Source organism: Trichomonas vaginalis, chromosome IV (genome assembly GCF_026262505.1).
Source record: "Trichomonas vaginalis G3 chromosome IV, whole genome shotgun sequence".
Taxonomy (NCBI): Eukaryota; Parabasalia; order Trichomonadida; family Trichomonadidae; genus Trichomonas; species Trichomonas vaginalis.
The window spans coordinates 1,211,739-1,229,902 of record NC_067206.1 but is presented as its reverse complement, the minus strand read 5'-3'; the positions used below and the strand labels follow the sequence as shown (position 1 = coordinate 1,229,902).

Below are 18,164 nucleotides of genomic sequence, written 5' to 3'. Positions count from 1 at the left end.
TTTTCATGTCATTATCTTTAAATTTCTTGGCTAAGAATTATTGCCAATTCATCCTGCTATTGAATCTCCCATATTCATTCTAATTTTTATAAAACTTGTTCAAAAAGATTAGATTCGGGGATATGTGTTTTTATTCCAAATCAACTATCAATGGCATTAGACAAGGCAATCAAAAGGAATGAAAGAATACTTTGGCACTTTAAATTTTCTGTGCATTTTTTTCCACTGATAATTGTAATTCTTATTGCACCTCTATTCTTATTTCCTATGCCACGATTCGTAGATCCTGACTTGAAGAACAGAGGCATCTCATTATTCCCTTGTATCATTGTGGGATTGAAGAACTTTATTCCAGAATAATGAATTGAAGAGCCTGTTGGATTTGGATTTTCATTTAACGAGCTATTCAATGCAATGCATCCTTCATATCCTGAAATAAAAGAGCTTCCACCACCACCAGCACCTTGTACTTCATTCGATCCTCCACTATAATATCCATTTCCTCCTATACCACCCATATCTGCAGAATTATAATTTATTGGTGATTTACCAAATAAGCCTTTCAATTCTTCATCAGCTTTTCCTCCTGCAATTTGGGATCCGCCTCCAGTTATAGCGTCTGGACAATTTTCACCGCAGGATGGATAGCCTTCACCTCCTAATAGGCCACCGCCGTGACCTCCTCGAGAGCCAGTCCACTCAGAACCCCCACCGCCGCCCGCAACTAGAATACGAGAGCGGAGTGAGAGAGGATCAGACCAATCAAACGTTTCGTTCGCATATAATCTCACATCAGAAGATCCTCCCCCAATTCCGAAGAAACAATTGGAACTTGGCACATATTTAAAAATGGAATTAAAGAATGAAATGGATCCAATATATAAGTAGAGTGTCAACGATTTTTTTACGACTAAAACGCCTGAGGAGTATCCTCCAAGGCCAGGCAGTGAATTTTGAGTTTGGGTGTGTTGAGCGGAGCCAGCCGATCCCCATGCTTCAATAAGAAATGTTCCTCCAATGAGGTTGATAGTATATGGTGTGCAGTCTTCTAAACTGTCACCGCATGGATATCCGAACGTATACTGATTATCTGAAACTGTTACATTCTCTATACCAACTGAGTCTTTTGATAATTTGTAGTTGATCATTATGCATATTTAATAAGGTGTATATGGAGTATGAACGTGATATTATTTATTAAATTCTCATTAAAAATTTTGAGTAGGGGTAATTTTAGCTAAAAGTGACACATTTGTAAAAAGTGACACACCCGTGAAGGGTGTGATTACCGATCGGTAATTTCGACAGTTTAGAATTTAAAATTTTTTATGGAACTGTTGCGAGTTTCATAAAGAATTTAAGGAATATAAGCAAAGATTTGAATCAAAATCTTAGACCTAAGCCGCTCGATTCGCTCGCGGCTTCCGCGAATTACAGATCAGCAAAGATTTGAATCAAAATCTTCGAACTAAGCCGATCGCTTCGCTCGCGGCTTTCTTTATTATTTTAAATTTGCATATTTCCATCAAAAGTTCATAAGGTAAAAAATTTCGTTTATTTTTACTAAGAAAAAAAAGGTTTTTGATAATAAATTTATTTTATTTCGAAAAAGTAACAATAATCGTAAAAGGGTATTGATAGGCTTGCTAAAGTAACTAATTTTAGCTGTCAAATACTTTTGTATTTTGAAGTAAATTAGTATAAATTTGATATTATTTTAACTCCCTTTGAAAACCTCAATTTTCCATACAGAGGGAACGGGAATAGCATCCAATATTCCCTGAGAATGGTTGCGCATTCTCAGTTCCCTCTATATTTCGAACGAAGCTCTCATCGGTCTTTTTTTTTAATACTAAACGTTTTTTTCCCCTGTCACTTTTAGCTAAAATTTGGGTTTGCCTCAGAATTTTCAATAAAAATGGTTTATAGAATATGAACTGCTTATAGACACAGATGTTGATTATTTTTTATTTTGACAAAAATAATCGAATAGCCTTCAAAATTGAAAAGTTTACGTATTGGCTGTGATATTTAATGAATTTGAATAAATGAGATAAAATATTATATAACTCCTCTGAATATTTTTGACAGAAAGAAAAGTGACGATTTTTGCCGGCAGCAAAATGATCTTGATTTCTTTCTTTTTGTTGCTTACCCAATCAAAACTAGAGCGTGGCGATGATCCATATCAAATTCTTGGCATTCCAAGATCAGCTCTTAAGTCTGAAATCAAATCTGCTTACAAAAAACTCACAATGCAGTTACATCCTGATATAAATAAAGAAGAAGGTGCCGAAAAGAAATGGATGCGTGTTAATGAAGCATATGAAGTATTAAATGATCCAGATAGAAAGGCTCGTTTCGATAGATTTGGCTCCTTCGATGTTTTCGATGCAGCTCCAGAAAACGATTCTCCCACTACATTCTTCTCAGAAACTTCTATTGATATATCTCAATATGGGTTTAAGAACGTTACAGAAGACAACTTTGAGAATTTTACAAAGAATATTGGCGATTACATCATTTTAGTATATAGATCTGTAATGAGCCATGAAAGTGCAGCATACCTCTACCATTTCGCCAAATTTAAGACTTCATATGATAGATTAATCCATTGCGCCATTCTTGATACATTTACTCATGCAGAATTTGCAAGAAAAGTTGGTGCAAAGCGTAATCCATCATTTATTTTCATTAAAAAGACAAGAAACACAACAGAATATTCTTATCTCGAATCACAGATCAGACAAGAGTCTGATTTAATCGAATTCTGGAGAAAGCAATACCCAGCAAGGATAGAAAAGCTTTACAACGTCAATGATCTTAAGAAATTCCTTGCAAAAGATGAATTTACACCCCACGTTGTTCAGCATGTCAGAAGAAACGCTCCATCCATTGTTTTCCAGAGAATGGCCCATATCATTGGCGGATCAATGCGTTATGCCGTTTTCTTGAACGATTCATTTGCCGCATCAAGGTATTTCAACATTACGCTCTATCCAGAGATCTTAGTCTACAGGAACAAGAACCTCAAGCCCATCCACATCTCTTCAATGAAGAAAGCTCCAATGGATATGGTAAATTACTTGTTACCTGTCTTATATCCAATCGATGGCTACACAATTAACCGTTTCTGCCAGGAAATGTGTCATGTCCGATGCGGATTTCCATCAACTTTCGAGGCACAAAAACTTATTGATACAAATATGAGTTTGGGATACGTAGAAGTTGATTCTCCGTTTGCCAAAGTTGCCGAGATGAAGGAAGGAGATTGGATTGCGTTTATTCCACAATATGCAAGCTATATTAAACTTAATCCTCGTTTGGATGATAAAAGTACACTCAGATACTTCCACGAAGACTACGAGAAGCATAAACTAACTGTCCGCCAGTTCCCAGAAGGCTTTGACATTACATTGACTTGGGAAGCGTTAGGTCGTGAATTTAGCAGATTCATGGCCTTCTTCTCAGAAGCGATAGAGCCGGCCAAGGTATATATTTGGCTCGCAATTTTAATGTTCGTCTTGAATTTCATTCTTGGAAGATTAAGACGACAAAAGGCTAAGAAAGATTAAAATTAGAGTTTTAGTGATACTATATAAACATATACATCATTGATTTTTAGTGAATATTTTGAGAAAATAGAAATATTGAATTTTTTTAAAGATGTATAAAAAAAGAAGTAATAGAAATACAGTCTAATGGAAATGTTTAGAATATATGTAGATATTGTTAGTATTTAAATAAAACAATGTGACGGTAAAATTTGATTTCACTCGAAATGTGGAATAATCCACCAATCATAGCCTCTGTGGCGTCTCCAGCAGTGGTAGGAAATGAAAAGTGCATATAAACCTGGTGTAAGTGTCAAGAAAGAAAGTAGGAATAAAATCCATAAATGTTCTATTTGTCCTACGAATTTGATGTCAAATGCTGAAAGGAACCATACTGTTCCGGTGGAAAAGCCGAAGATTAATAAGAATACCATTAAATAAAGGGATTTGACTTGAGTTTTTGGAGGTGGATCACCGGCAGCACACCAGGCCTTAAAGTTTGGCCAGATGTTGTATATCTGCAATATCGAATTCTTTGCGTCTTTTCTTTTTTCGTCCTTCATAATTTTATCGACAAAAAATAATCGTATCTGAAATTTACAAAATTTTGTATTTCGAGTTTTGCTTTTTCCTTTTGAATATAAGTCTACAATTTGAAGAAAATGTTGATTTCAATAGGAATTATGATATTATATTGATGATAATTTTTCAATTTTACGATGACATTGATTTCAGATTGTCATACTTCAGTATTAGATCAAATATGAGAAGGTTAATAGCATTTTGAAGTTTTGCAAGCCGATTTATTATGGGCACTAAACTTTTTCATCAATTGGCGCCAAAAAAATAGAAAACGGTAAAATGAGCACTGAAATATTGACGGAATCAGAATCTATTAACTCCAGTTCAAGAAGTGCTTCTATTTCGGAACTAGAACGTGATCAGGAAGAAATTATACTGAAAGCTAAAGAAGTTGAGAAATTTTTATCAGAATATACTCCAAAAAAGCATCAAGGAAACAGTTTCAAGTTACTCGTATTATTGTTTGATCTTTTCAAGAGCGAATTATCAACAAATGTTGCATTAAGACAAGCTTTAATCAATTATCGAACAAATCAAAAACTTAGTGAAGCATACGAAGACCAATTGTCACAATTATTTGCAGTAGCACAAAGTTATGATTCAAGTATTACTACTTTAGACGATATATTTATGATCTTTGGTAAAAATTTTTCACAAAACGTATCAGAGCAAACTAAAAAGGATAATGATCTTATGCAGAAAAATTTGGCAATCTTGATTGAAGAAAATAAACAATTAATTACTAAATCAGACCGTTTGAAACATGATTTAGAAGAAATGTTGGAAGAATCTGATAAGGACCTCAAGGAACAAAAGCAACATGCGGCAGAGTCTGTTGAAAAGGAACGTATGTTAAAGCAAAAATTGCAAGAAATGGAAGGATGTTACGAAGATTTACAAGCTAGATTTGAACAGATGACAGGTAAGAACTCAGTCGAACGTATACATGAATCTATAGGTGATATAGATACTAAGATTGAAAGTTTGAAATCAAAGCTTCACGTATTAGATACAAGAAACTCAAAAAAGATTGATGAACTAAAAACTCAAGTTGACAAATTGAAATTTGATATTGAAGAACTTCTTGAAACAAGAACTCAAATCGAAGAACAATTAGATGATACACATCGTCAAATTGAAGATTTAACAATTCCAAATACTCTTTCTGAGGATTTCGAATCCAACAAGTTTGCTGCTCAGAAGAGATTAGAGATGCTGAAACAGACTATCAAAGATAAACAGTTCGAACTGGAGAAGATGACGAAAGAAAATACGAATCACGTAAATGAAATTGCTGAACTGAAAACAGAATATGATGCATCACTTCAGACATTGCAAAAAGATAAGATTCAGATTCAAGAACTTGAACAACTCATTTCTGATAAAAATAATCAAATTCAAGCTCTTGATTCTGAAAGAAAACAGCTCTCTGGTGATCTTGATTCTCTTAGAGACCTAGAGACTACAAAGAGATACTGCTCCAAAGAGAATAAAAGGCTTCAATCGTTGTTAAACGACTGCAGTTCGCAATTAGAACAACTTCGGAAAGAAAACTCATCACTTAAAAGTTCAATAGAGATATGTCATAAAGAGATGCATGATATTTCAGTTTCCATGCAAGATCAGCTTTCTGAAGAAGAATTACAAAGATTTAGAGAAGTCAATGATGCATTTCGTATATTAAGAGAAGAAATCGGACTTCCGCTCGAGTCTACTCCTGATGATATTGCTCGGGCAGTAATTAGAATCATGCATACAGTTTAATCTAATTTCAATTTTTATATCTGCCATTGTTTGTTATGTATTATAAAAATATAATTGTTAAAATCATGTAAATAAATAGATTCATAAAATATGTAATATTAAATCAAGGTTTTAGGTGTAAGAAGAAAAAAAATGGAAAAATTACTATCGGCAGGTTAACCGTTTACTGTAAGTAATTACTGAACAGCGAGACCATAGATAGAAACAATGCAGTGCATGGACTCGTTTTCCCAACGGACTGTAACCATGCCATCAGAGTTTGAATCCCAGTAGCAAGATGAGGAAACGTGGAGGCCACCACCAGCCTTCTGGAGGATAAGGCACTGAGAAACGAATTTGTAGGCTGGGAAGCGCTCGCAAAGTGTACGAAGTGTCATTTCAAGAATCTCACTAGACCATTTGTTGACGGCGCTGTGATCGTAAACTTGGTTGTTAAGTGTGCTTTGGATAGACTGGTCTGTGATTGAGCGAACTGCATCTGTTTCGAACTTTGGAGCTGACATAAAAACCAATGTCACTTTTATCCAAACACGTCCACTCGCTAAACTGTGGATTTTTTATTTTATAAAAAGATTGACCGTTTGTTTTTTATATCAAAAATTATAAAGTCACTTTCTAGATTCGATTTAGAATATCATTTCTTTGACGATAAATAATTTGTGGAAATCATAAGAATAACTCAAAGAAATGTCATGATTTCAATTAAATTCTTATCAGATTGGGACAATTTTAATCTGAATCAAAGCTTGAAAAATAAGTTTTGTAATTTTCATATTCCAAAACAAATTTGTTTGAGTACAAATTAGAATCATAACATAAGGAATTGTTTAGGTGATATAATACAGTAGACAATATACTTGTCTCCTGATATACATTGGTATTCTAATTGTTCAATAGCCATAAAATAGATCCTAACTTCTAAACTATCGGCCATTCTTTCAATAATGCATGCACTCTAATCGAATCACATTCCTACTATCGATAGAAATAGATATGATATTTTCTCGGTGCATTCAAGCTTTTTCAAGTATTATCAAATACTAAAGTGAGTTTACTCTATAAAAATAATAAAAACAGAGTATTTCCGATTAAATTTCCGTAGCAGGACGTTCTTGTTCATCCATGTTTTCAACAGATTCTTCTTCATTATCAATTTCATTCTTAAGATCTTCTTCATCTTCAAATGATCCTGTTTTCATGGCCTTGATCATCTTCTTGAGTGGACTAATGAAGAAGAGTGTGCAAACAATAAATGAATAAGAATCATTACACGTGTATGTGTAAAATATTCTTTGAGGATTCATTTTTCCATCTCCTGTGAAGTAAAGAATTGTACTGAAGATTGGAACAGGAAGAACTAATGTAAGAACAGATAATGTTGATGATGCAAAGATCTTCTTTGATGCTTGCAAGACAACAGGAACCATGTACTGCATACCAAGTGTAAAAGCTGTGAAATAAAGGATTGGCGTGATCTTCTTAGACATTTCTAAGAATGACTCGGATTGTGACCATAGTTTGGAGATTTGGACAGGAACAGAAATAATAACAACTGAAATTACTAAGCAACTAGCTGTGCAAAGCCAAATACCATGAATCATAAGCTTAAAGAATCTCTTGTAGTTCTTAGCACCAAATGCATAAGATCCTGGGTTCAAAAATCCAGTTGAGAATCCAATGCAAATTCCGCCAATGATAAGATATAGCTTTTCAACGACTGCCCAAACTGCAACTGCATTTCCGTATTGTCCGATTGCCATTGCAGCATTATTAGCATATTTCTGCATTAATAAGAAAGGTAATGTTAGAGAGATCTGAGATATGAGTGTTGAAAAGCCTATCTTAAGTGCATGTTTTGTTTCGACACAGAATGGCTTCCAAAACATGTTAATAGTGGGGTGAAGTCTAAATTTGCCTTTGAAAATCATTACTGTTATAAATATGCCTGGAATAGCTTGGGAAAGAATCGTTGCAAGCGATGCTCCCCAAATTGGTGTCTTGATACCAAGTAAGAGAATCGGTGAAAAAACTCCGATGTTTAAAACAAATGAGGCAACTTGGAATATAGCATATGTAACAGATTTTCCATCCGCCAATATAACGCCGGATGAAACTAAGAAAATAATATTAAATAGGCAAGCTCCTGTGATCGGAGACATATACTGAAGAGATAATTCTGCGGTCAGTTCATCAGCTCCAAACCACCTAATAACAGGTTTAGTAACTGGTAGAACAATGCAAGGGGTTATAATTCCTAATATTACGCTTAGACGCAAGAAATCAACAAATAATTGATCTGTACTTTCTAGCTCTTGAGCTCCATAAAGATAACTGAGCCGAACACTGAGTCCGGCTGAAAGGAACTGAGCAATGGCAACAGCAAAGAACTCAACAGTGTATACCGCACCATATACTTCAACACCTATTTGACCTATTGATTTTGCAACAAGAATTGAGCCTATGACACTTGTCAAAGCTTGGACAATTTGTGATATTAAAGGTCCAAGTGACATAATTAAGAGAGTTATAAGTGGAGGACGTCCTCCAAGCTGATAATCTTCTGAATTTTCCGGAATTTCAATGTTAATATCCTCTGATATAAAAATGATTTATTTGTGGATAAATCGAATTTAATATAAATTTGGGCAAAATGAAATTGATATTTTACTGTCATTCAGTCTTTGAAAGTTTTATCATGCGTATTGGAATTTATATACTCTGGTTAAACATAGATCTTCCTCCATCGCTATTGTTTGATTTAATATTTCTTTCAGAATATTAAAACAATGAATTTTTGATAAATATTAAATTATTGCTAGTTGATGTTGCATTTTATTTAGAACGATAATAGCAAGATTGTCAGTTATTAATAGAAACCTATGATATTATGAGATTTTGTATTAGATTAAAATGTTGTTCATTAAAGATATTTTAACTTATTTGTGGAGTGTGTATCAGGTGAATGATACAGATTCATAGATTTGCGTATCAAATTATATGTGCAATAGGAAATGAATGATATGATGATGCTTGATCAAACATTTATTTTATGAGTTAGTTGGTTTTGCAATATACTTAGTCTCACTTTTATTGATTTGATTGGCGAGATTATAAACAATAGCAATTCATGAAAACATGTTGATCAAATTTATTGTTTTATTTACTATAATTTAGTGAATGTTTAATAAAACTGTGAATCGATTTTCTTTCAATAATTTGATTAAAAAAATTGTGTTACAGTCGATATTTTGTTGTAAACAGAAATTCATCAAAAGTGACACCTCAGAAAAGCTAAAATATTGAATTTTTGGAACTTTTGATAGAGCACGTTTTTAAATATTAATTAAAGTAAATGTATATTTTGTAAAGATTCTTTTTAATAAAAAAATAAAATTTTGAAGAAGAACACAAAATCTTCTGAAAAATAATATCACATAAACTCATATTATTTTCTAATATATAACTATTTTATATAAAAATCAAATTCAATGATCTTAAAAGCGAAGGATAAACCTCAAAATTTACGAATATAATGAGTGGGAATATAATGCTTATCTATCATAAAACCATATGAAATATCAATTTTTGCTTTACGCCTAATTTTTGACGACAATTAGCAAAAAATGTTAAATGTTAACACTCAGTCCATTTGAATATGAAAAATAAAATTGACTTTGATTAAATGTTTTTATTTATCATGCAATTCTTCTTGCGACCAAAGATTTGAATAAAAGTTCAAAAAATAAGATAGCTGAAAAAATAATATACGGTAGTGTTTACTAATAGATGAATAGTATATAAATTCTATTAAAATGGATTTGATCCAAAAAAATATAAAACCAAAAATAATTGTTATAATTTAAATGAAGAAGTAATTTAAAACGATTTTATTTATGATCAAATTTTATATATTTTTTTGGATCAGATCCATTTTAATAGAATTTATATACTATTCATTTATTAGTAAACACTACCGTATATTATTTTTTCAGCTATCTTATTTTTTGAACTTTTATTCAAATCTTTGTCGCAAGAAGAATTGCATGATAAATAAAAACATTTAATCAAAGTCAATTTTATTTTTCATATTCAAATGGACTGAGTGTTAACATTTAACATTTTTTGCTAATTGTCGTCAAAAATTAGGCGTAAAGCAAAAATTGATATTTCATATGGTTTTATGATAGATAAGCATTATATTCCACTCATTATATTCGTAAATTTTGAGGTTTATCCTTCGCTTTTAAGATCATTGAATTTGATTTTTATATAAAATAGTTATATATTAGAAAATAATATATGAGTTTATGTGATATTATTTTTCAGAAGATTTCATTCTATATGCCTATGAAAGTACTCTCAAAACTAACTTTTTCCTAATTATAATTAAATCTAGAATATTGTATTATGCTTAGTATTATTTCATTTTTCTCATTCAATTTAGAATTTACAAATGTCAAAAAATTGAGAGCTGTCACTTTTGATCAATTTCTGTTTATTACAATTTAATCATAAATATAATTTTGATAAACTATTTATTCATATTTAATTTTTGATATAGCAAAAAACGATTACATAATCATTTTTTTCAAATTTTTCAGTTTTGAAAGCAAAAAAGTGAAATATTCTATATTTTGTCTTTGCTATTAATATTTAGATAAATTTATTAAACGGTGTCAACAAAAAGTGGCATATTCAAATGTGGGTTCATTACATTTCGATATCTTTTTATAAAAGCAAGATACAATGTGAATATTGCATAATCAAAATTGAAAAGATTGGCTTTTCAATTAATTCAATGTCATTTTAAATCCAATATTACCTTATTCGGTAGAGATATCATATTGCATTCTGTAATAATGATCCTATTGATAAAAAAATATTTTGATTAGTTTACATAACAACCGCTGCAGTATTTGAAATGAAAAGGGTTTCACGTATTGCAGACGTCCAAAGTTTCGGATTTTTCGATGAAATGTTGAAATTCGAAGAAATATTAAAGAAGACAACGCCCGAAACGCTAGATGATGACATGAATTACATTGAAACTCATTACACAGTCGATTATTATGATGAGTTAGCCAATTTGTGCATCATAAACTCAGTAATGAGTGCTGAAAATATTAAAAATATCATTCAAATTACGTACAAGCTGTGTATGAAGTGGCCTTCATTCAAAAATTCCCTATTATACGTGTTCGGATCATGCGACGTAATTGCTCCATACAGTAAGCTTGTGCGTGGATTGTATCAACTTGGAATTTTCACGTTTGCAGAGTTAGTCAGCGAAACAGTTTTTCTCGATGGATTCCATCTAATGTTTGCAAAAGAAATTGGAAGAAAGGATATTATTCCGAACATCCCAAACCTAAAAGAAAATGATTGGGCAATTTTTGATCAGATCATGGAATACGGTTACGAAGTAGATTCTCTTGGTTATTCAATTATTACTGACAATATTGAAAAACTCAAAGATTATGCATCAAAAGAAGATTTCAACCCTAATCAGTTAATTAACCAACCTTACTTAAGCACAACCGAAAGAAGTTTGTTAATGACAGCTATTTACTTTAATACTCCCAAATGTATTGATTATCTTTTCGAAATTGGAGCTGAATTCAATCATGAATGTTTGGCAGCTGCTGTTGCAGCGAATAACAGACTTCTGATTGATAAATACAAAGATAAACAGGATATTAATTACGATACATGCACATTTAATGCTGTCTGGTACAGGCGTGACGAAATTTTTGATGAAATCATGGAAAAATATGACGGCAAAGAAGTTTCTCTGTACAATTGCATACACATGGCCTCTTACAAATATGTCTACTATTTCACAGAAAACGGAGCTCCAGAAGCAATTCCTGGATGTGAACCTGCCTTGGTCGAAGCAGCCAAAGATGGCGAATTAACAGTTGTCCAATATCTGATTTCCAAGAAATTCGATCTAAATATCAAAAATGAAGAAGGCGACACAGCATTACACTTTGCAGTTCACTTTAATAGATACAGTATCACTAAACTTCTTCTTGAGAATGGTGCTAATGTTAATGTTCTCAATGAAGAAGAGTTAACCCCAGTCGATATCGCAAGAAGATACCTTTTCGAAGAAGTAGAGAAGTTATTGATCAAGTATGGTGGTTTATCTTGCGAACAGCTCAAATCTGGTGAAAATAAAGAGGAGGATCAAGAAAATAAAAACGATAAAATTTCAGAAAAGGAGGAAGTCGATAAACCAAAGACTCCAGTAGAAGAATCTAAGAAACCAGAAGAAAACGCTGATTCCGCAATCGATAAGCAAAAATCAGAAGAAAAATGAAATTTATTTTTATATAGAGATTTATTTTGAAAAATAATTAATATTTATTATTGTTTCTTCAATAAAATTAATTATGACATCATGAATTATACTATCTCCGAATTAATTTTCATTTCTCAATTTGATTCTCCATCATATTATGCAGACATGAAAAATACGATACACTCGGTTTTCTGAAGTTAATTCAATTGAGTTTTATACAATTGAATGTGAGTAGGAGCATAACAGTATTTTTTATCATAATTTCAGTTAATGATGATATAGGATTTCAAGTATACAGACGATGAATAAAAGGATTTCGGTTATTAGAATTCGAAATTTGAAGTTTTTCATAAAAAGTTAATAAAATCAGAACTCAATTAAACTATATAGATATTTGTACTCTTTGGCCAATAAAATTTATTGTTTTATGAATGAAAACGCTCAGAATATATAAAAAGTTATTTTTTAAAAAAGTGAGAGATATCAACAAAATTCCATGATGATTTCATAATATTAGTACTAACAAATTCAGATATATTCATTGTTTTGAAAACTCGCTCAAAATAATAATTATTGAAATAAAATCAAGTTAACAGGCAAAATGAAGTCAATGATTATTGCTGCTGAGTCTTCCCTAAAGCTATAGGAACAGAAAACAATAAATTTGAGATTTTACACAATTCGAAATTCAAACCAGGCAAGATTTTCAACATTTTATTCAAAATCATATGTATAATAAAATATCAACGAGTTGTTCACAAAATAAAATAGCGTCAAAAATTGAGAGGATTTGAGAGAAGCGGTTTTACTTCCTCAACTAAATTTTGGCGCCTTTTTTTCATTTCGCCTGAATGTCGCTCGTTGATAATGCTTCGTTATATGATAACGTTCGTGAACCAATTACTAGTGATTCCCCAACCTCTGGAAACTCTGCAATTGCTGTAGATAAGATCAGGCTTGAGGAAATCATGCCTTATTTCGAGGATGAGTACATTGAAGACGATCCAGTCATTCAGCAAGCCATCCTTAACAATAGGAAGAGAACATTCACGGTTCGTATCAATCAGTTAAACAAAATCTTGTCTCAACTTGTCAAACTTTGGGAAGCTCCTTCGCCTCTTCATTACTACATAGCCTTCCTCAAGAAGGACATGAACCCTGACGAATTACTTCTTACAATCGAAGATGTTGACTTCCAAAAGGAAGTTAACAAAGAAGTCAAGTCTCGTACTTCAGCTGCGAGGCGTCCACGCACAAGAAGTGCTCGCAAGCAACTACAAAAGGAAATAACTAAGAAGGCCCTTGAAGAAGCAAAAAATACTAAGAAAGATGAAGATTCAGACGATGATGAAAGCTCTGATGATGGAGATTACTACGGAACCTACGCAACAGGCGAAACAAGTAACCGTGGTTCCCGCGGAAACGTTAAGCGAGCTCGCAAACCTCAAAAGCTCAACATTCCATGTCCACCTGAGGTAAAAGAAGAGGAATGGAACACATGGAGTGATGCCCACAAGCAATCTTACAAGCAGATGAAGTCCAATCCTAACTCTTACCTCTACAGAAATCTTCCACCAGGCGAGAAGCAAAAGAATGGTCCATGGAGTCCAGAGGAGCACCGCCTCTTTCTCAAGAGACTCCATGAGATCAGAGAGCAAGGAATCAATGAAGGCAAGTGGGGCATTTTCTCTGAAGCAATTCCAGGCCGTGTAGGATATCAATGCGCGAACTACTACAGAAAGCTTGTTAAGTCAGGCGAAGTTCATGATGAATACTACAGGCAGGATGAGGACGGCAACCTTCATTTCAAAGATCGCCAGTCTTATCACAAAGGAACAGGCAATAAAGAAGATTCAGAGGACAATTCTGATTCAGAAGAGGAATCTGCTCCAGAAACAAATGTCATCGGTTTCTATGAAAAAATGGCCCAAAAGAATCCAATCAAGAATAAGCAGGACTTCATTACAGGCGAAACAATCCAGGTACCTGCTATTTCTCCTGATGGAACTGTCCTTGATTACAATACATGGTTACACCTCTTGACAACAACAAAACAAGATCCATTCACTCTCAGGAAGATCAATAAGAGATTGATCACGATCATTACAACAGAGAACTACAATGAGTTCAAGAATAAGATCAAGCACATCTAAGGATGCAAAAAAAACTTAATTAGTATTTGATAAAATATAAAGTACTTGTTTTCAATTCCTCTAGGGAAAATATGATTAGGAAAATATTACTTGTAAATTTTTCTCTTAAAATGTCCCATTTTCTAATATAATTATATATTTATATAAAAATCAGAAGAATTAGATATTTATTATGATGTTTTCACCTCCAGAAAGACAAAATCTGAATGAGTCCTTACGATTTTTAGAAGTTGTGACGAATGTGATATTGAATTTGTTTCATTATCGAAGATATTATTGAATTATTGTACCCTGAAAATTATGGCCTTATCACTGACCGATTAGGCATCTTGAAAATGATTGTAATTGATTTGGAATGAAAGACGAAGCTATGAAAAGATTTTAACCAGCATTATTTATGGCTGATTATTGAATTTTGCCATCACTCTATTTCATGTTAAATAGCGATATCCCTACAACACCTATTGATTTATTTTATGATATGTCTCTACAACATCTATATCACAATCAAACCTATCTGATATATTAGTAGCTTTACCTAATCAAATAAGAATTTTAGCCTTTTTTAATTGAGTTATCTTTTACTGCAAATTGAAGAGGAGTTGACTCAGCATAATTTCATTAATAGATCCATTTAGACTTAAGTATGTTTCAATAAAATATCACGTTATTCCAAAGGAACCGATTTTAACATATTTCATTGTAATTTTCTAATATCATGAATTTCGTATCTAAACAACCTAAAGTCAAACCACTATAGAATGCATTATATGATTCATCTCAATCTCTATTGATGCTACTGTGCTAGAGATATATGTTCTTATACAAGAGCGTACGATGTAAAAAAAAGGTGTAAAATTTTTAAACAAACAAAGAAAGAAAAACAATTTTTTTAGATTTCATGAAGAAGGCTGGATATGATATTTATCTATCACATTCTTTAGTATTCCCTTTTTCGACATGATTATATCTCTAATAGAGAAGAACCCTGTGTGTCTAGTTATTTGTATATCGATATCTATATCCTTTTCCAAGAACCAGTCAACAATTTCCGGAAGAATTGTCATTCCTGTAATGAATGGCTGAATTGCAGGATATGTTGGGTCATTCAGTTCCAAACCATATCTGTAAAGAAGTTCCAATATCTGCACTATCTCTTTAGCATTCTCCTTCTTTGGTTTGAAACATCCTGTACATAATTGTCCCAACATATTTTTTCTATTTATATCTATAGGATGTTGCAAAATATGTTTTGCGATTTCAAGGCTGTTCGAACTGCAAAGCCAATGTGCAGCGCCATCTATACCATGTGTCTCTTCTTCCAATCGTTTCATTGATGAACAAAGTTGTTCTACAGCGTAAATATTTTTCAGCCTGCATGCAATTGAAAGAGCGGTCTCTCCATGCTCATTTCTATATAGTAAGTCTCCATTCTGTTTGATTAGAATAGGAATTGCTTCTTGAGTATTCGTTGCAATCGCAATTTGAAGTGGAGAAAGACCAAATTGGTTTATCTTCTTGAATTGAATGAGGTATTCTAAGCATTTAGCATTTGACAGCTTAATGGTACTGTTGATTGGATTAAGAGCAAATTCTGCACGAAAATCTACTCCGTTTTTCTTGAAACCGTATCCAAACTTGAATAGAGCTGTTGCAATTTCGTATTGGTTGCATGGTGCGAGTATTGCGAGGTCTAATAATGATGTGTGTTTAATAATATAAAAAATATCTTCTTCAAAAATGTCTTTTAGGAGACTTTGTAGACTTGGATCTCTTCCGATTTTAATAAATACGTATTCAAATACTTCTATTGAGCCTCCATAGCATATATAATATAAAGTATTGAAAGAATTTGTAGAAACTGTAGTGAAAGATAAGCCTTTTTTCTCTAAAAATATAAATGATTCTAAGCAATCATAAAAAGCCGCTATATGTATTAGCGTCAGTCCTGCAGATGGAATTTGCATTGTTTTTTCTATTGTATTTATTTGATATTTGGTCTCGGTCCATGAATCAAGCTCTAATTTTGATAATGCCTCGACATCATTCATTGCGACAATTTGAGAAATCTCATCAGGATTCATATAAACAAAAATAAAAATGACTGAACTATTATAAAATAAACATAATAACAAAGATAAGCATAACATAAAAGAAAGATATTCTGTTGAATTAAGCTAATAAGTTAAAAAATTAGAAAAATAAAATTAAATATTAAAAAATACAAAGACAATTTATTTATGTTCTATCATCCTCATCAAAAAACAAAGGCTGATGACTAGCAAAATACAATGGCCAATGCTTTTCCTGGCATTGGTAACTACAATAACAAGCAGAGATTCCTTCCTCGCATGAAATAAGGGGATACTGGAGTGGGGCCCTACAATTATAACATCTTTGCATATGGACGCCAGATGCATTTAACATTTTGCCACTCATTATAGCTTTTATGAATGAAAGTGGTGGAGCCTTCTCTCCAATGATTGTAGAGTTCTCTCTATCGGCTTCCATGGTCCGTGATCCCGCAATTTTAAGAATTCCACTTTTATCGAAATAAACGTGGAAACCACCACGGGAAACCGCGAACATGTATGATCTGACTGAATCCTGGCGCCATTTGATCAGTTCGTTTCCATTTGCTTCGATCATTCCTCGAGGAGTCCAAACGCAGAAGGAAGAGCCGCTTGGGGATATGTCAGGCTTCCATTTCGCTCTATTTACAGTAATATTATCTTCTATCATGATGTTTTGTTGAACAAAATTATTATTTTGAATTGTCCAAATTCCTATTATAGTTTTTCTGGTCTGTGCTATAACTATACCTATTTTATGTCCCGTTTCATCAAATTCTATTGCTTGTATATATGATTTTGTTGTAAAATTGTAAGTTGTATTATTCCAAATCAATTGTGAGAGGGTCCATAGCGAGATAATGGGTAGTTTATCATCTGACCATGTAATAATAAGCGTTGGACTAACAGGACTAACTCTCATATTCGTAGTTCTTTTATGTCCATACCCAGCAACTGAGAAATTCTTAATATACTCGGGGCGAAACGGATCTATATCACTTGATATTTGTGAAAATGTTACAATGGATCCATTAAGAGCTCTTGGTAACACAATTATAGAACTAGTCATTGGATCATAGCCCAAAGCTGTAGCACCACTGTAACATTCTATATGAATCAATTGTAGTCCCGTCACGGAAACTGAATAAATTCCTGTTGAAAATACATCTTTATAAATTACACCTGTTGCGATTAAAATATTATTAAAATCATTAAATTGGATATCTACTTGGCGTTTATCTTTGGCTAAATTTAAAGTTCCGATGCATTCTATTTGAGAATCGCTTGTAATTGCAACTTGATCATTATTTGTATCAATTTCTGTTTCAGGAATCGATGGTTGATTAGGATTTTGACTGTTTCGTTGATAATCTATGTTATAATTTGAGTAATCTGGTACTAGAGAATACAAATAAACTCCGCCAGATTGGCTAATTGCAAGGATTGTCTCTTTTGTAACACTATCAATCTCAATATTCCTTGCAATAGTCACAAAAATTTTAGGCTTTAGCTCTTCTGAAAAGCCTCTCATAAATTTTTTTGAAAAAAAAATTCTTCTTCAATAGAATGCATAAAATCATACTGCTATTCAAGCAACAAGAATAAGTAAAATGTAATCACATGCTGTGTTCAAAGCTATTACTAGAGTATCTATATATAAAAACGCATATTTTTAATTTCCAACAAATAATCATATGAATGCAATAGCCAGGAACGATAAATTAATATTTACTCT

General features: G+C 32.5%; 9 protein-coding genes across 9 annotated transcripts, besides 7 other annotated features; 3 read left to right on the top strand and 6 right to left on the bottom strand.

The window, feature by feature from the left end:
- Window positions 1-114: 114 nt before the first annotated feature.
- TVAGG3_0007410 (glycine-rich protein family) lies at window positions 115-1,226 on the bottom strand (the record flags this gene model as incomplete). The annotated part of the gene is made up of 1 exon (XM_001312265.2): window positions 141-1,148. One exon carries the CDS (start codon window positions 1,146-1,148, stop codon window positions 141-143), a length of 1,008 nt encoding a protein of 335 aa, XP_001312266.1.
- Window positions 1,227-1,249: a terminal%2Cinverted (terminal inverted repeat of MuDR-3_TvMULE3 transposon ID:TVAGG3_0007400).
- Window positions 1,227-1,900: a mobile genetic element.
- Window positions 1,871-1,900: a terminal%2Cinverted (terminal inverted repeat of MuDR-3_TvMULE3 transposon ID:TVAGG3_0007400).
- A 211-nt stretch (window positions 1,901-2,111) lies between these two features.
- TVAGG3_0007390 (DNAJ-like protein subfamily C member 16 family) lies at window positions 2,112-3,605 on the top strand (the record flags this gene model as incomplete). Its single annotated transcript, XM_001312266.2, has 1 exon — window positions 2,256-3,575. The coding sequence occupies one exon, from the start codon at window positions 2,256-2,258 to the stop codon at window positions 3,573-3,575; it is 1,320 nt and encodes a 439-aa protein (XP_001312267.1).
- Window positions 3,606-3,692: 87 nt separating this feature from the next.
- On the bottom strand, window positions 3,693-4,117 carry TVAGG3_0007380 (eukaryotic protein of unknown function, DUF872 family; the record flags this gene model as incomplete). Its single annotated transcript, XM_001312267.2, has 1 exon — window positions 3,773-4,117. The coding sequence occupies one exon, from the start codon at window positions 4,115-4,117 to the stop codon at window positions 3,773-3,775; it is 345 nt and encodes a 114-aa protein (XP_001312268.1).
- A 1,872-nt stretch (window positions 4,118-5,989) lies between these two features.
- Window positions 5,990-6,403, bottom strand: TVAGG3_0007370 (intracellular transport of viral protein in host cell; the record flags this gene model as incomplete). The annotated part of the gene is made up of 1 exon (XM_001312269.2): window positions 6,077-6,403. One exon carries the CDS (start codon window positions 6,401-6,403, stop codon window positions 6,077-6,079), a length of 327 nt encoding a protein of 108 aa, XP_001312270.1.
- A 495-nt stretch (window positions 6,404-6,898) lies between these two features.
- On the bottom strand, window positions 6,899-8,663 carry TVAGG3_0007360 (multi antimicrobial extrusion (MatE) family; the record flags this gene model as incomplete). The annotated part of the gene is made up of 1 exon (XM_001312270.1): window positions 6,989-8,413. The coding sequence occupies one exon, from the start codon at window positions 8,411-8,413 to the stop codon at window positions 6,989-6,991; it is 1,425 nt and encodes a 474-aa protein (XP_001312271.1).
- Window positions 8,664-9,149: 486 nt separating this feature from the next.
- Window positions 9,150-9,187: a mobile genetic element.
- Window positions 9,150-9,187: a terminal%2Cinverted (terminal inverted repeat of Banshee-A3 transposon ID:TVAGG3_0007350).
- Window positions 9,188-10,364: 1,177 nt separating this feature from the next.
- Window positions 10,365-10,401: a mobile genetic element.
- Window positions 10,365-10,401: a terminal%2Cinverted (terminal inverted repeat of Banshee-A3 transposon ID:TVAGG3_0007340).
- A 420-nt stretch (window positions 10,402-10,821) lies between these two features.
- TVAGG3_0007330 (spectrin binding) lies at window positions 10,822-12,638 on the top strand (the record flags this gene model as incomplete). Its single annotated transcript, XM_001312271.2, has 1 exon — window positions 10,822-12,222. The coding sequence occupies one exon, from the start codon at window positions 10,822-10,824 to the stop codon at window positions 12,220-12,222; it is 1,401 nt and encodes a 466-aa protein (XP_001312272.1).
- A 397-nt stretch (window positions 12,639-13,035) lies between these two features.
- TVAGG3_0007320 (homeodomain-like family) lies at window positions 13,036-14,493 on the top strand (the record flags this gene model as incomplete). Its single annotated transcript, XM_001312272.2, has 1 exon — window positions 13,056-14,357. The coding sequence occupies one exon, from the start codon at window positions 13,056-13,058 to the stop codon at window positions 14,355-14,357; it is 1,302 nt and encodes a 433-aa protein (XP_001312273.1).
- A 718-nt stretch (window positions 14,494-15,211) lies between these two features.
- TVAGG3_0007310 (protein ubiquitination) lies at window positions 15,212-16,451 on the bottom strand (the record flags this gene model as incomplete). The annotated part of the gene is made up of 1 exon (XM_001312273.1): window positions 15,257-16,441. The coding sequence occupies one exon, from the start codon at window positions 16,439-16,441 to the stop codon at window positions 15,257-15,259; it is 1,185 nt and encodes a 394-aa protein (XP_001312274.1).
- Window positions 16,452-16,595: 144 nt separating this feature from the next.
- TVAGG3_0007300 (WD40 repeat-like family) lies at window positions 16,596-17,970 on the bottom strand (the record flags this gene model as incomplete). The annotated part of the gene is made up of 1 exon (XM_001312274.1): window positions 16,596-17,960. The coding sequence occupies one exon, from the start codon at window positions 17,958-17,960 to the stop codon at window positions 16,596-16,598; it is 1,365 nt and encodes a 454-aa protein (XP_001312275.1).
- Between the last annotated feature and the right edge of the window lie 194 nt (window positions 17,971-18,164).